Source organism: Pyrus communis, chromosome 12 (genome assembly GCF_963583255.1).
Source record: "Pyrus communis chromosome 12, drPyrComm1.1, whole genome shotgun sequence".
NCBI classification, from domain to species: Eukaryota; Viridiplantae; Streptophyta; class Magnoliopsida; order Rosales; family Rosaceae; genus Pyrus; species Pyrus communis.
Genome location: NC_084814.1, coordinates 1,109,518 through 1,125,695, shown reverse-complemented (window position 1 = coordinate 1,125,695; position 16,178 = coordinate 1,109,518). Strand labels below are relative to the sequence as shown.

At 35.4% G+C, this 16,178-nt stretch overlaps 1 protein-coding gene across 1 annotated transcript; it reads left to right on the top strand.

Annotated features, from left to right (window-relative positions):
• The first annotated feature begins 296 nt into the window (after positions 1-296).
• Positions 297-4,700, top strand: LOC137711304 (uncharacterized). Its single transcript, XM_068450532.1, has 5 exons — positions 297-705; positions 800-877; positions 2,068-2,149; positions 3,064-3,206; positions 4,349-4,700. Exons 1-5 carry the CDS (start codon positions 400-402, stop codon positions 4,550-4,552), a joined length of 813 nt encoding a protein of 270 aa, XP_068306633.1. The 5' UTR covers positions 297-399; the 3' UTR covers positions 4,553-4,700.
• The last annotated feature ends 11,478 nt before the right edge of the window (positions 4,701-16,178 follow it).

Genomic DNA, 16,178 nt, shown 5'->3' with positions numbered 1-16,178 from the left:
GAGCTTTATCTTCAGTTAATTCTCTTCGCGTGATTTTTATGTATCATATATTTACACTAATGAAATGAAAGAATAAATTAGTTACGAACTCATCATTCTTGATATTTAAATCTAAACTTTTTATTTATAAACGAAGAGAATATGATCATTAAGTATCTCCACGTGTATAAAAGTGAAAAATTATGAGAATGTTAAGAAAAATACAAAGTTCTTTTGGGCCCCCAATGGGGCAAAATTTCCAAATGAGTTTTGTTGTTTTCCCAAACATACACGACTACTTTTACCTTCCAATTTTAGGCCGTTCCTTCCAAATTCCCAACCGCTTTTCAGTTCCTAAACCGAAACCGACTCGCCCGAGTCTCAGAACTCGAACTCAGCAAACCAAACAAATAGTCCTTCATGACACCGCCTCGGCCTCTGCTCTCAAAACCCATCCGACCAGCGACACCTCCTCCGCCGTTGCCATCATCCTTCAACAAAGCCTCAAAACTGAGCCCAAATTGGAATAGGGCATCTGGGTACCGTCTCCATGCTCTCCGACCCATCGTCTTCATGGCCGCCAGCTCGAGGCCTGGCGTTTCTTCTGCCCCACAACACTCATCCTCCCTGCCCATCAGTTCCGATATCGTTTCCGATGCCGGAGTCGGTCAGAATTCAGCAAATTCACCAAATAAAGTAGAAGCCGTCGAGGAATACTTAGACAAGGTACGAAAAAGTTTACATTTTTTAATCATGTAACTTCTACCGGTTTTGGCATACTTTGATTTTAACTTCACTGTTTTTTTGGGTGGATTTGTAGGTGGTATACAGATTTCGGTTCTTAGCGTTTATGGGAGTTTTGGGGTCTTTGATTGGGTCATTTCTTTGTTTCATCAAGGTATGATTGTTAAATAAGTAAGAGGTCTTATGTTTGATTCTCGACAAAAGCAAATTTGAACCACCTAATTGCTAACCCATTATGATATTTAGCCTACTCCTCTCTTAGTGTAGATAATTTCGCTTGTTAAAAAAAATAAAAAAAATACAACGAATATATTTACATTAAGGCTGGGGCATTTGGTATCGAACGTTCAATCAAGGAGAGTCGAACCTAAAACCTCCAACTTTATATTGCAGTACTAAGTAGCTCATTAGCTGAACCATGTTTTAGCTATGCTTTTCGTTTTTGTTTTATTCGCTAAATTATGATTGTTATTTTTACTTGACATCCCCGAGTTTCGTTCCTCTTTCTATCAAAATATATAAGGCAACCCAATTTCCTCTGTTGTTGAGAGGTGTCTCACAATTGGGACGATTGCCAGATTTGCATGGTTGATAAGGCTAGAATGCATTATGCAAGAAAAGAAGATTTTGGTAATGGTAGAAAATATAGCGTAAGGACAAAATGAGGTAAGCTCCTCTGCCACTTAATAAAAGACCAATGAATGCAAAAATAAGGCCTTGAAAAGAACTCATTTACATCCCCCCTCAAAAATGTCAATTGAGCCAAGCTAGGACAGTACCTCTTGAATTTGAGCTGGTGTTATACCTTAGTTGTTCTTCACTAGGAACGTAAAGGCTTTAAATAGTGCATGTTTCTTTTTCTTTTTGTTTCAGTAAACACAGGATTACAAGCAATATGTAGGTTAGCTTGATTGTAACAGAGCATATGCATAAGCCATGATTAGATGAATCCAAAGTTGTTAGCGAACATGTGGTAATTAGCTCGCTAGCTTTATATGCCGTTGCCTATATTCTGTTTCAGTACTTGAGCGTGAAACAACATTATATTTTTAGCTCTTTCAAATAACCAAGTTTCCTTCAAAGAATGTGCGTAGCCAGTTGTGGTTTGTAATTTTGTAATGAAATTAGCAACCTGCCAATCTGCATTTTTATACCCAACAATTTGGGTATCACTTGATATGATTATGCATGGTGGTGTATGTGGCTGTCGATGTATAGCCATCCCGTTGTTCGATTCAGGAAGTGAAATGATTACAGGATAACATGATGCTTTTATGTTGATCTCTTGACACATATGGGCTTTCTCTTCTATGCACTGATTTAAAATCTTACCCAAATATGCAGGGCTGCACTTATGTGGTACAGTCTTTCATGGAGTACTCTGTAAATCGCAGTAAAGTAATCTGGTCGCTGGTTGAGGCTATTGGTGAGTATTTAAATATTATATTTTTTTCCATGATTTATAGTTTTTTTTTTTTTTTATTGTCTTTGATTTAAGAACCATGAAACAAACATTTGTTTTACTAGAGATATTTTTCAACGTAAAGACAGAGCAAACAAGAAGAAAACCTAGAGAGAAATTTTTTTCATTATACGGCCAAGAAATTTAAACTTCTAGAGGAATTGATTTTTTTGAAGCTCTAAAAGTCCCTATTATATTATTTAAAACTTAATAAAACCTTATCACATCCCCAAAAGTAATGGATTTTCACCAATCAGATGTTAGAGATTTGGAAATTAAGAAATAAATTTGCATTCATTGGGCTTTAACTAAGATTAGTTGAGTTATGACCAAGACAGTTGATGATTTCCTCTCTTGTCAGACAATCGTTATAGTAGTTGCACAACTCTTTTGTAGTTTCTGTTCAATCACGACAGTCTGCATTTTGGTCGGTGAATTTAATTTCTTTGTTTTTCTTTTCTTTTTTCCGGGTTATCTGACCCATTATTCGGTTTAGATTGTAAACTTTTACCATAATCCCCACTTGCACTGGGTGGTCATTTGTGTTTCTAGAATTTCATGTCTTTAAAAGTTTCGCATGCAAAAATGGTTATAAAATAATTCTAATTTAAAAAATAGGACTAACATGTCCACTGTTGTTTCAACTTAAAGAGTTCCAAATTGATATAAGGAGGTGATATGTAGAGTTCTTGACTAGGCGTAAAAGCACTTTAAGGAGGAGCATATTAGGGAGGGCTATACTTGACACCATCAATATTAGATATTGCACTTCCCGACGACCTTGAGATGGTAGAGGACCAACATCTGTTAATTTTTCTTGTAATACAACATATGTTTCTGCAAATGACTCACTAACTATTTTCTTATGGCATGTTTAGATGTTTATCTTTTGGGAACAGTGATGTTGGTGTTTGGAATGGGTCTTTATGAGCTCTTTGTCAGTAATCTCGGTCCTTCGGAATCTTCGGCAGATGATAAAGCTTCTCACAAATCAAATCTTTTTGGCATGTTCACTCTAAAGGTCAGTCTCTGAATTTTCTCGGGATGCAAGCCGTTTTCTTTGCTTCATTTATTTTTATAATATTATTCCTTTGTAGAATTAGTGGACAATGCTAGCAGATAAAAGAACGAAATTGTACGTGTGTCCAACTAACAGGTATTTACATAGAATGCTAGTAGTTCATTATCCAGTAAGATGCTCTAAGAAATCAGCCTTGCATCATAAGAACAGGCGAGAATAAGTGAACAAGGTAGCCCTGAATTAAGGAAATGTAATATGCTGTAAACAGCCTATCTTACCAACACTTCAAAGCTATTCTGCAGTCAACCGAAAAATAAAATCTTATGCAACTTGCCCTTAATATTGTCAATCCGAGCTCACTGCACCGGTCAGCAGGTTGGGGTTCAACCTGATTTGAAACAGTCGATGCACACCCCTAGCCTTAGGTTAAGTCCTTAGTTTATTTATTCTCTCTCTCTCTGTGCAAATTCTCAGAACTGGGGTAAAGTTGCTATTGTGGCTGTAGGATTGATCGCAAACTTGAGAAACAGTAACTTCACGTAAGAGTTGAGACTTGAGAAGAATTAGTTTCTAAACAAAGTAAAACACTACAATTCAGGTGGGAACAAATTTTATTCTTCAAGCTTCTTAAATTCTTCGAGGTGCACTCTCTGTTCTTGTTGAAGTTCTTATTCTGGCTCCTGAAGTTTTCATACCCTAGTTTCAGACTAAAATAAAGATCTGTGGTTCTCAACTGGAGCAGCTTTCTTATGACATCCATTGGGGAGGGTAGTACTGATTTCGGTCTTTGCTTTCGTAAGTGGTTATAAAAATTGCAAAATCAGTATTCATCAGACTTCTGTGGTTGGCTTGGCCAGTGGTTCAACCAGATTGGTCTCGCTGCCTCGGCATGCCCATTTCACAGCCACCATAGCCATTCCAAATGACCAAGTCCTTGACCCTTGTTCTGAAAGCTCACAGAAGAGAGTGGAAAAGAAAGGGGAAGGGAGAGAATAAAACAGGAGAATAAAGATAGGAACTGAAATATCCTCAATAGGGGGTCGCGTGGAAGTCACATATCGAAACTAGAAGGAAATTTGATTGATTTGGTTTCCTTAAACTTTTCCCTATATTGAACATTTCGTTTCATTTCGTTTTTACAGGAGCGACCGAAATGGTTGGATATCACAAGCGTGAATGAGTTGAAAACGAAGCTTGGCCATGTAATAGTGATGCTACTTCTAATTGGGTTGTTCGAGAAGAGTAAGAAAGCTGTTATACAATCTCCTCTGGACTTGCTTTGTTTTTCCGCGACTGTCCTCCTTGCTTCTGTTTGCCTCTTTTTATTGTCTAAGCTCAGCGACTAGACTTGAAAAGCCACAATATAGACACAGCTACATGTATCTTTCATACAGCTTGTAATGAAATGTGTACGGATAAAGATCACTTGCGAGAATCGTCCTTTTTTGAGCTGTTTCGAATCGTGTATCATAAATCCAGGCATATAAACTACAAGGAAGAGATGTAATCCGTATGTGTTGACGGGTCTCACCTCTATTAGAAAAAAGGTACAAATATGTGGTAAGTGTAGCATTACTAAGAAATTTGATCTCCACGACTCTTTAAAGGGTGTTTTAACTTAAGAAAATGAAAAATGAACAGTGGCACTTTTAAGTCTAGGGGGTTCTTTGGTAGGGAAATCGGATTGGAGGGTGAGAGAGGGAGGTTGGGACCAAAGCGAGGTAAGGTTAGCATGACAAATTAGAGCGGGTGGATATGTGTTTTTTGTGTTTGGAGCTTGCACGGACACGGAGGAGGAGAATAGGAGGAAGAAGAGCTACATATTAAGAGTTTGTTAGAAAAGAGAGGATGTTAAGCCGGGTAGCTAAAATAGTTTTTTAACCACGTTCACTAGTAAAACAAAAATTTAAAGAAGCTCTTGGAGAAGCTCTTCATCTCCACGCTGCCTGGGCTTGAATGCTTGCATTAGAAGCCCAAAAATGTCCTTTTGAGGCTAGAATCTAATTCGGCCTAGGATCTAATTAGAGCAAGTCCAACCATGCTTGTTTTATCAAGGCAATTGGTGGGCCAGTTCAAGCCCAACATGTACCTTTTTTTTTTTTTTTTTTGAAAGAGTGCCCAACATGTAGCTTAGGCACACGATTAACACGAATCCCAATCTAGTGGGTCCAAACGCTAATTAGATTTACCACTAATCCATGCATGATAAGGAATTAACATAAGAAGACGAAGTTAGTGAGATCCACTTCCTATCTGATTATCCTAAAACATCTCGATCATTGGATATCGATGATTTTTATAAGATCGGCATACCCTATTTTTGTATGAGAATGGATCCTCTTTGGAGCTAAGCAGCCGGAGCTTTCTCATCAAACAATCTGGGCCACATAAATTAAATCCAACGGTTTTTATTAATTCATTTTCTTAGACCACTACACACAACCGACGATCCTGATTTGACTTGCACATCAATCAGCGGCCCATATTGTTTGATGAGGAGGCTTCGACTGCTTAGCTTTGGAGAGGATTCGTTCTCTTTTTGTATAAAGTGGTTTGATGCAGGGTGCATTGGTGGTCTCAAATCCATTAGAGAGGATCCGCTAAACAAGTGTGCATGGGTGGTATGCACTGCTTTTGCTCCGTTTCTCTAGCATGAATGTAAAGTTTAGGCTTCTATTTAGCTGTGATATTAGAAATTGATTTCGATCTTATTTTGTTGCTTGAAACTCAAGAGTTATTATTTTATTACTTAAAATTCAAAATTCGCTCTATGTTGATTTGTATTTGTTTCAACAGTCGAATTTGCTGACATGTATTAAAAAATACAAATGCATATGTATATGTCACCATAAAAAAGTGACCATAAGCTTGACACCTGTCTAATTCATTTTTAAAATTAAAACAAAAAAAAAACCCCAACCAACATTCCTTTATGTAAGTGACGTCAGACACCAATTATGCATCGACCACCCACCTTCTTCTTGTGTTCTCAATCTCACTATTCTACCTCATTTTCTCTCTCTTTCTCTCACTGTTACTTTGGCATGAAACATGAGGGATGATCGGTGGAAACATGGGTCGAGTTACACTAGAGCATAGAGGGATGGTCGCCCTTTTGGTAGTTCGAAATTCTGAAGAAAAGTGAGGAATCTACCCCTCTAAACCTGCACGAAATATGTTTGACGGAATGCTTGAATAAAGGATGTTGTCCTTGCTACTGCGCTATGCGTGCCATATTTATTTTTTTGATCCGATTATTTTATAATTCGAAATCAAAATTAGATTTCTGTTTTTAAAACCCGAGAACAAAAAAAAAAAAAAAAAAACATAAATATGCTAACTTAAGCATTAGAAGGGCATTTCTTAAATGTGTTTTTAAAAACAATTAAAAAAAACAAACATAAATATGCAAACTTAAGCATTAGAGCCTCCACGCCAGGAATATTAAAACAACAATTGAAAAAACAAACATAAATATGCTTATTTATTATCAGAATAAATAATTGACAAAAACAGAAGAGAGCCTACATACTATAATTGACAAAAATACTAAAGAAAATATATCATAATACATAATACTTATTTGTACGATATACAATAAATTATTTAAATCCACCTAGTTTGTTTAAGCACTATTTAGATGCTAGGCATTAGAGCACGTCACACCACCTAACTAGCGAATAACATCTGTTGGAGCCGATTTTCAACCGTCAAGGAGTGAAACCTGCGCAAGCCAAAAACAGGCAAACACCGTGGCCCCAAGCGTTGGGAAGGGTAGTTCCTGGCGTGGAGGCACTAATGTTTAAGTTTGCAGTTGTAAAGAGAAGGATATGACGTGTTCTTGGGTTGCATGTCACTCGACATTCCTCTTAATTGCCAGGAATAATGGAGGTTGGCGAGGAGACCGTTCTGATGTACAGATGTCACGTCGGAGAATGCCCATTTGTTTATTCTCCATCGTGGGAGAGAGGCGCGGCTGCGCCAGATTGTGCAGTCTGACACTTCACATAGGCAGGAAGGTACTAAACAATCTAGTCTAAGCGGCCTAGTACTTGGGTGGAGATAGTTGGCCGAGTCCGTACTTTGGAGTGGACCATCCCACTCTGGAGGCTAAGTCGGTTATATTCGATCATACCGGGAACCACCTAATCAGATCAATCTCTCTTGGAGGGAAGGCTTAGCCTTTTGCTCACTCCGGGTCCGGCCCTAGGGAGCGAGCGTATATTATCTTCACTCTAGGGAGATTGTAGTTTGGGTCTTTCAACATCTGTTAGAACCATGTTCATTACACTATTACATAAAGGAATTATACTATAAGAAACGGTGCTTCAAATCCTCCTTCAAATATTCCTGTTAGTCCAAATCCTTCTTCGATATTTCGGGTAGTCTAAATCCTCATTCGAATATTTTGGATAATTCTCAATAAAGTAAGGTCACTTAGTTGAATGAAGTATTGTCTAATCTTCTGGCAGACCATGGATTTAGACATTGAATTGTTATCTATATTTTTCTGGGATCTTTTATCCTTTTAAATTTTGCCCTCTACTTGACAATTCTTGACTTTGCCACAAGGTGGAAACTCCAATTTTCGTATATGCCAATTCCACTCTTATCTAAGGGTTGGTGAGGTTTACTGTCCCATAAGTCTTTTCCGACGTAAGAGAGGAGGAGAGAGAGAAAGAAGAAGAGAGAAACAGAAAGGGAGAGAGAGAGAGATGAGGAAGACGAGTGTGAGGGAAGGGGGGGGGGATGGGGCGGAGGGTGTTGCTGTTTATTAAAGGGTGTGATATCCACACACCCCTTTTTACTTCTCACACATTCTTCTAATTTTCGATCGTCGGATCGGATGAATTGAATAAGATCAAATGACATAAATTAATAAGGGATGTGTGAGAAGTAAAAATAATGTATAAAAAGTAAAAAGGGTGTTTGGATAGAACATCCTTTATTAAAGCGTATTGAAGATGAAGTAATCATAAATAACATAGACTAGCCTGGCAATTAGTTCTTTATTTATTTATTTTTTAAAATATATCATAAAAAATAATGAACTTACAAATAACCTATATTCCCATTTGTGAGGGTTTTTCTTTTATTTATTTATTTATTTATTTATTTTTGGGTGTGAATTTTTATGTATTTATTTATTTTTTGCATTTTTAATAAGAGAAGGGTTAATAAGAAGCCTTTACCCCTTATATATGGATAATTCCCCTTGGTTCTTGAACTCTATTTATTTTCTTATATGTTTTACGTTTTTCCAATTCATTTAAACATTACTTTTTATCCAACAAAAAAGTATTAATATTTTTTTAATCCACATCAACATATTTGACAATTTTTTTGCGAAAGAGATGGAAACAAGTCAATGTGAAGCGAATTTTAAGTTTTAGGTCGTAAAGTGACCTACCTCTCCAGCACCACTTGCCAGTACCGGTAGGGGTGAAGGGTGGAGGAAAAAAGAAGGGGGGGGGGGGTTTCCATCATAGATTCTTATCTGGGATTCTTGAAAAACATCAGTAATGGGAATTAAAAGAAAGGGAATGAGTTTTCTTTATGACTTCTTTCGTGTTTACTTGCATGTAAGAAATTAAAATTTGTAATGTGATTCTCATTCCTTTTCAGGAATGACTCGGAGGGAGTAGTTAATCTGATTCTAATTCCTTTTCTATCATGTTGTCTTCCGATAATATCCTCATTAATTATTCTATAATAATCCAAAATACCCTAGCAAAACCTAAGAAAATACCCTCTTGGATTATGAAGCTTTTTACTGCTAGTTTCAAAATGTACGATATGAGAAACATGCAAGTAAAGCATGCCATGAGGTGAGGTGAAATGCGAATGAGGATCCTCTTTGTGAGGACTCCGGAAATTTTCTAATCATATTCGTTCATCATATTTTGTGCGGTCAGTTTTCGTCAGGGATTGTTTATATTTAATTTTAAATAAAAAGATTTACAAAGATTTCTGACCAATATACGATGAACGGATGTGATTGGAGGTTTTCCGAAATCCTCACGAAGAGGATCCTGATCCTCATTCGTGAAATACAAACAAAAAGTATAAAAGATTTTGTTGTTCACAGCAGTTAAAGCAAAAACAAAAGGTATCTGAACAATTGAAGATGGACTCATCACTCCTAGAATGTCAAACGATTTTGCTGTACTCTCATTAGATGCTTTCAAATTTCGATTAGCTTGTCTACTTATTGTTAAAGTGATTTGAATAATTTTATGCAAGGGTATATTAGTAATCAAGTTGTTCTCATTCCAATTCATTAGGATTAGTAAACAATAACCATGAGCATCAATTTCATTTTTATTCTGATGTGGTTGGTAAAAAGCTTAATACGAATGAGTTCTTCTCATCCTAGTTCCTTACTATTTCTCATTCTAAAGTTAACTGATTCTTTATTTACTCATTGTTGATAAGTAAATGAGCCTTACGGATCACATTGGTCCTTTTATAGAACCACTCATGCTTGTACACCGCCATTTTGGCATCCAAAACTTTTCATTTTTCTTTAGAGCAATTCCACCCCTAAAGACTTTGTACCAGCACCCAGCTCATTTATCCACTCAAGTAAACAGTAAGACCCCAGTGAACAGTAATAGGCCAAAGCATCTCCACCCCTAACAAAAAATAGCCTAGTCAATTTTATTAAAATATTATTAATTTTTATTATAAAATAATAATTTGGTTTTTTAATTTTTGACTTCTTTTCTCTGACACCCCTCCCGTCTTCTTCTTCTTCTTCTTCTTCTTCTTATTCTTCCCACTTTTCCTAGTTTTTTCTTCTCTATGTACACCATCTTCTTCTTTTTCTTGTTCTTCCTTTTTTTCTCCTCTCTGTACACCACGTCGTCGAATCTACCCTATTTTGAACATGGACACCCACCATCCTGGACTTGCGCACACCGTAAACCCCCAAAAATCAACACCTACATATTAAAAAATTCATCGAAAATATACAAAACGGAAAAAAAATTCCAGTTGCAGGAAGATTCGAGTTAATCAACCGATCGACGACGATCCGAGTTGCAGGAAGATCATGATTTGGAAAGGGGACATGGTGTTGAATATATGGATTTATCAGGGGAAGGGGGTTGATGGGGTTCCAGGGATTGGGATGGGGTTCCAGGAGTCGGATGGGATTCCAGATGAGAGAGACTGTAGCCATGACGTTAGCAAGGCGTCAGATGAGCCGTCTCCTTCCTCTGTCGATTTTAGGCCGACCTGTGGACTGGCTTGGGCTGGATGCCAGTCTATTCCACGAGCTGGAGTGGATTGGCTGAGTCTTAGCTTGTTTTTTCCACTGGGTGCCAGCCTCTTTTGCTTCCGGTGGAAATGCTCTTACATACTTCAACATTAATTGCTTGGCGTTCAGATAGGTTTCAACCCCAAGGTAGCCGTGTCCCTAGTTCATACAAGTCATTTTTCAATATACGGTAAGAAAGAGAATGTGAGTGTAAAGCTACTTTGCATTGTGTGTGATATTTATATTCATTTTTACTTTTCACACACTTTTGTATTAATATTTTGAGCCATCAAAATTTTAGATCTTTCCCGTTCAAAGATAATCTATGCAAAAAATACTCAAAAACGAAATAGTAGAAATGACAGCTTATATTATTTGATAGATTTGGCATGTTGGATACTTGCATCTACACTCTGAGAGCCTTTGGACATTTCGGGGAGTTGGAATCGAAGGTTGGCCTCACTAGTAAAGAAACTTTGGGCAAAATGTTGTTGACGAAAATTCAAACATCAATGCGGTGTCACTTCTGATGTAGATAGCAAGTTGATCTTGTTGAATCTAGAGGGGATAAGCAAGGTTAGGATCTTTGGCGGGAGGATCTCCATCCTTATGTTTGTTCTTGGGAACTGGTATGGCAGGAGATCGAATAGGATGTGAACCGTCAACAACTTCCAAAGATCATGACCTATAAGAAATGGTTTGATTTGACGAAACCAGACAAGGTAATAAATTTGGAACTTTAACGAAAAACTTATAATACTGTTCACTAACTAAAAATTACAATTTTACATTAAAATGTTAATTCTGGTACTATTCACTTTACACTTTATTTTGTCTTTATTGTTAAAACTCAAAGTTTTCAAACTTTTTTTATTAATTTTCCTTATAACCAATGAGTTTGAAAAAGTGAGTGATGTTAGGACCGGAAATATGGAAGGTATAGAGAAGGAAGACATGGCACAAGGAAAGAACCCTAGAAACCTAAAGACCAAAACAAACTTGAAAACCCTAGGATCGAAAAACATTTTTTTTTTTTTTTTTTTTTTTTTGGAAAACCTCAATGGTACGAGAGAAATTTTATTGATAACAAAAAAAAAAGTTACATCTTATCAAGAGGGACATAAACTTTCCCCTCATAAATCATAGATTACACAAACAATACACAGAAAAGAAGGGGAGGGGCATATAAACATTACTCTTCTAGAAACGAAAACAAGAGAGATACAAAGAAAAGAAGGGGGGAAACATGAAATCAATATAACGTTGAACATGTATAAATTTGACTCATTGTATTATTTAGTGTACAATGATTACAATATATATGGGTCCGTCAAACCCATATTTTAGAAAGAATATATATTCATGATTATGATCGACTTAGGGGGGTCGTTGAATAATCATTTCATTTTTTATTTTTAGTTATTGGTTTTTCAGTTTTCACTTTTTTAAAAAAAAAATGAAAACTAAAATCTTGTTTGGTAACTACTTTCAGTTTCAGCTTTCATTTACTCAAGGCCAAAATTTTAAAACTCAAGAAAATTGTTTCTAGTTTTAATTTATCATTTTTCTGAAAATTGAAAGTAGTTACCAAATAAGATTTTAGTTTTCAATTTTAAAAAATGTAAAAAAAAAAAAAAAAATTATTAAAACTGAAGAAAATTGTTATTAGCATTCCAAAAATCTTATTGTACATCGCTCACAAGTGTAATTTTCTTACTAGTTCTAGAAAATTTGGAGTGCAAATCGAAAGGATTGTTATCAAATGGTCCCTTAGTGTAAGTAAATAAATATTATAAAAATAAGGTTTTTTTTTTAGTCAAAATGGTCTCTGATATTGGCGTAACTCCTCACTTTTGTCCTTGAGATTTAAAATCAATAGAATTGGTCTCTGAGTTTGTTCACCCTCAATTATTTTGGTCATTCAGTGAAAAATCTCTATTAAATGAGGAAAAAAATGACAAAACTCCCTTAATTTTGTCAAATCATTTTGGCCCATTATTTATTAAATTAAGAGTATTTTTGTTATTTTAGTCATTATTTAACAGAGCTTTCCATGGAAGGACTAAAATGATTGACGGTAGACAAACTCGAACACCATCTCTATTGATGTCAAATCTCATGAATCATTTATATTGACGTCATATTTCATGGACGTCATCGACCATTTTGAATAAAATGCATAAAAATAAATCTTAGATGGGACAATTTTGAGTCAATTTGGCTCTTTAATATTTCTTTCGGTTTGGAGATAAAAGTGATAGTTAGAACCTAATAAAATTCAGGCTAAATCACCAAAATGGTCCATGAGATTTGCATAGCACATCACTTTGATCCCTGAGATTTCAAATTAATAGAAATGGTCCCTAAGATTGTCCACCATCCATCATTTTGGTCATTTCGTTAAAAACTCCGTTAAGTGTCCCGGAGCTCTTGGCCGGAAGTTTGGGTAATTTTCAAAGCTTCGTAACTCAATCATTTCTTAACCAAATTCGACCCATAATATATCAAAATGAAGATAGGAAAGTTTAGAATAAGATTATACCAATTTGGAAGCCCAATGGTTGCCGGAGATGGCCGGAAAATAGCCTCAAAGTTGATTGGTCCGAGGGAAAACTGGAAAACTCGCCGGAAACTGGGTAAATTTTAAACGTTCATAACTTCTTCAATACTCAACGAAATCAAGTGATTCAAAAACAAATATCATACTTCTCGATGAGACAAAGAGAATGGTACCATTTTAGATGGCTAACTCGTTGTGGTTTGGCCAGAAAACAGATCGAAAATTGCTATCTTGGTCTCGAGTTAGCCACTTTTGAGCTGTTTTTCGGTCAAAACACGACGAGTTAGCAGTAAAAAAAAAAAAAAAGGTACTGTTCTCTTCATCTCTTCAATAAGTATGATTTTCGTTTTTGAATCACTTGATTTCGTTGAGTATTGAAGATGTTATGCACGTTTAAAATTTACTCAGTTTCCGGCGAGTTTTCCAGTTTTCCCTCGGACTAGTCAACTTTGAGGCTATTTTCCGGCCATCTTTGGCAACCATTGGGCTTCCAATAGGTATAATCTTATTCTACACTTTACTATCTTCATTTTCATGTATTATGGGTCGAATTTGGTTAAGAAACGATTGAGTTACAAAGCTTTGAAAATTGCCCAAACTTCCAGCCAAGAGTTCCGGGACACTTAACAAAGTTTTTAATGGAATGACCAAAATAATGGATGGTGGACAATCTTAGGGACCACTTCCATTGATTTGAAATCTGAGGAACCAAAGTGATGTGTTATGCAAATCTCATGGGATTTAGCCTAAAATTCATATGCTTTGGAATAAAAAAGTTTAGAAGAATATATCTGGAGATTAAGACACTATTGTAAATGAATTTATTTAAACACTCAACTATATGATTGTCACTTTTGTGTTTTGTTAAAAGATTGTGTTTGTCTATTTTTAATGGATAAGTGCTAATTTAGTCCCTTAATTATCATTTCAATAAAAATTAGGTCATTGAATTATTTTTTTTGGTAAAATAAGTCCCTAAACTTATTTAAAATTGTTAATTTCATCCTTACTATTGTATTCAAAGCTATTTTATCATTTTTTTTTGTCAACTTAAGTCACTTTAAGCCCTTTGCATTTCATATAGGTTGCGAATCTAACGTCTAATTTACCCTCCAAAGTTAACTCCATACACTATTTCTTTATGAAAAATTACAAATCTACCCTCCAATGTGTATCACATATAAGTAACGTGACTTAAATTGATAGAAAATTGAATATGGTGGCTTCGAATCTAATATTGGGGATGTAATTGGCAGATTTTTATAATGAGGGACTGATATTTCTGAAAAAAATAATTTATGGACCTAATTTTCACTCAGGTGATAATTCAGAAACTAAATTGACAATTCACTCATTTTTAATTACAACTCGAACAGCTTGACATATTAAAATACTATTTGAATTGAACCCACAAAAAGTGTTATTCGGCACTTGAATATATAATATAACTCAGAATTATAGTATATGCTAAATTTGTACAATAGTCGGCACTTAACAAACCAGTCGTTCGAACTATACCAAATTTGTACTATATACGAGGATGATCATTAAAATCGCTTTTGTGGCCTCCAAAGAATCTTATGCCTTTGCGGTGGTGTAAAGTGCAGTTCAAGAGAGCTCAAGTATCACAGATTTGGGTGGCTACTGGTCCACTACGGCCTACCGGGACTTCTGTTGCAATATTCTTCATGTCTAGTTGATCTGTTATAAATTGCAATATGTAATATATTATTCTTGATGTCTAGGCCAGCAGTTGATGGTGCGATGGTTTTGAACTAGGGTTGGTCAAGCAAAGAAAACGAAAGGAGAAAAAGGCTTATCTTATGGTATGTCCTTCGAACTATAATTCAATCTTATTTTGCACTTTGAAACTCAATTTTTACATCATTTTACTATATTCTGTTAGTTCAGTTAAAATAGTTAAATTCACTTATGTGACATGATTGTATTTTTTAATTCTTGTTATAATTGCCATGCGTACAAGATAATATTAAAAACTATTTAATATTTAATATTAAGAACTATTTAATATTGTGTGGAACTTAGGTTGGCACTAGATTTTGTTGAGTAGTACTACAATCTGTTCAAAACTTGCTATGTTATACGTTTTAAATATAATATCTTATCTTGTGAAGAAAGGAAATAAAAAGTGGGGAAGAAAACTGCAATGGAATATTGGAGTTTGAGACTCTATTGTCCCACATTGGTCAACAGTATTTTTTCACTAGCCTTTATATAGGCTTATTCCTTTTTCTTAGTAATTAGAAATTGGACCATTTGGAAATGGATTGAAGGCTTGAGCCTTATGGTTGTGTGGATTAGGCTTGATGATTATACTATAATATTAATATTAATTAATCAAGATAATGGATTGGGCCTTGGGGCACTTGGGGCCAATGAATTAAAATTAATCTGATCAATTAGTTTTAATTTCGAATTAAGTTTTTAATTAAATTAATTAAAAACGTTTTGATTTGGAAAGAGCTGTATAGCTTCAGAACATCCAAAAGGTGTTTGAAGAGGTATGAAAGAGCCTATATAACTCGAGTCCTCATTTCCATCAATCATTAGCTTTTCTTCCTCCTTATCTTCCGTACAAACTTTCCAGAGAGTAAACACACAAAGCAATTCGCTAGAGTTCTATAATCCAGTGCGGGTTGTAGAATTAGGTAGTTGTATCCTAGTCGAGCAGACGTTGTAGAACCACAAGCACACGAGTGGGACAGAAATACTGTTCGAAGGACATAGCGTTTGCGCTAGCCTCTACCTTCAATTCATTCAAGTTAGTATCATATTAATTTTTTGTAATTATTGTGTTATTGCATTCTGTATTGCAAGTATTTGTGAATAATAAAGTATAAGTATTTTGGTTCTGTATTTATGTTATTTTATTGTTTCTAAATTGTTCTCCAACATGGAAGAGAGGGAAGAAAACAGAGAGGAATGAGAAGAAAAAATATAAACTGTTAGACATATATGAAATTAGTAGAAAAGATAATTATAAAAAATTCAAAATAGAAGAATGATAAAATATTATATTTAAAACTTATCACGCGGTGATTTTTGAGTGAATTGAAGTGTCACTCAGTAAATCTAATGACAAAACGAGCCACACAGTTTTTCTCCCCTCTTCACCAATCTACCGCTAAAC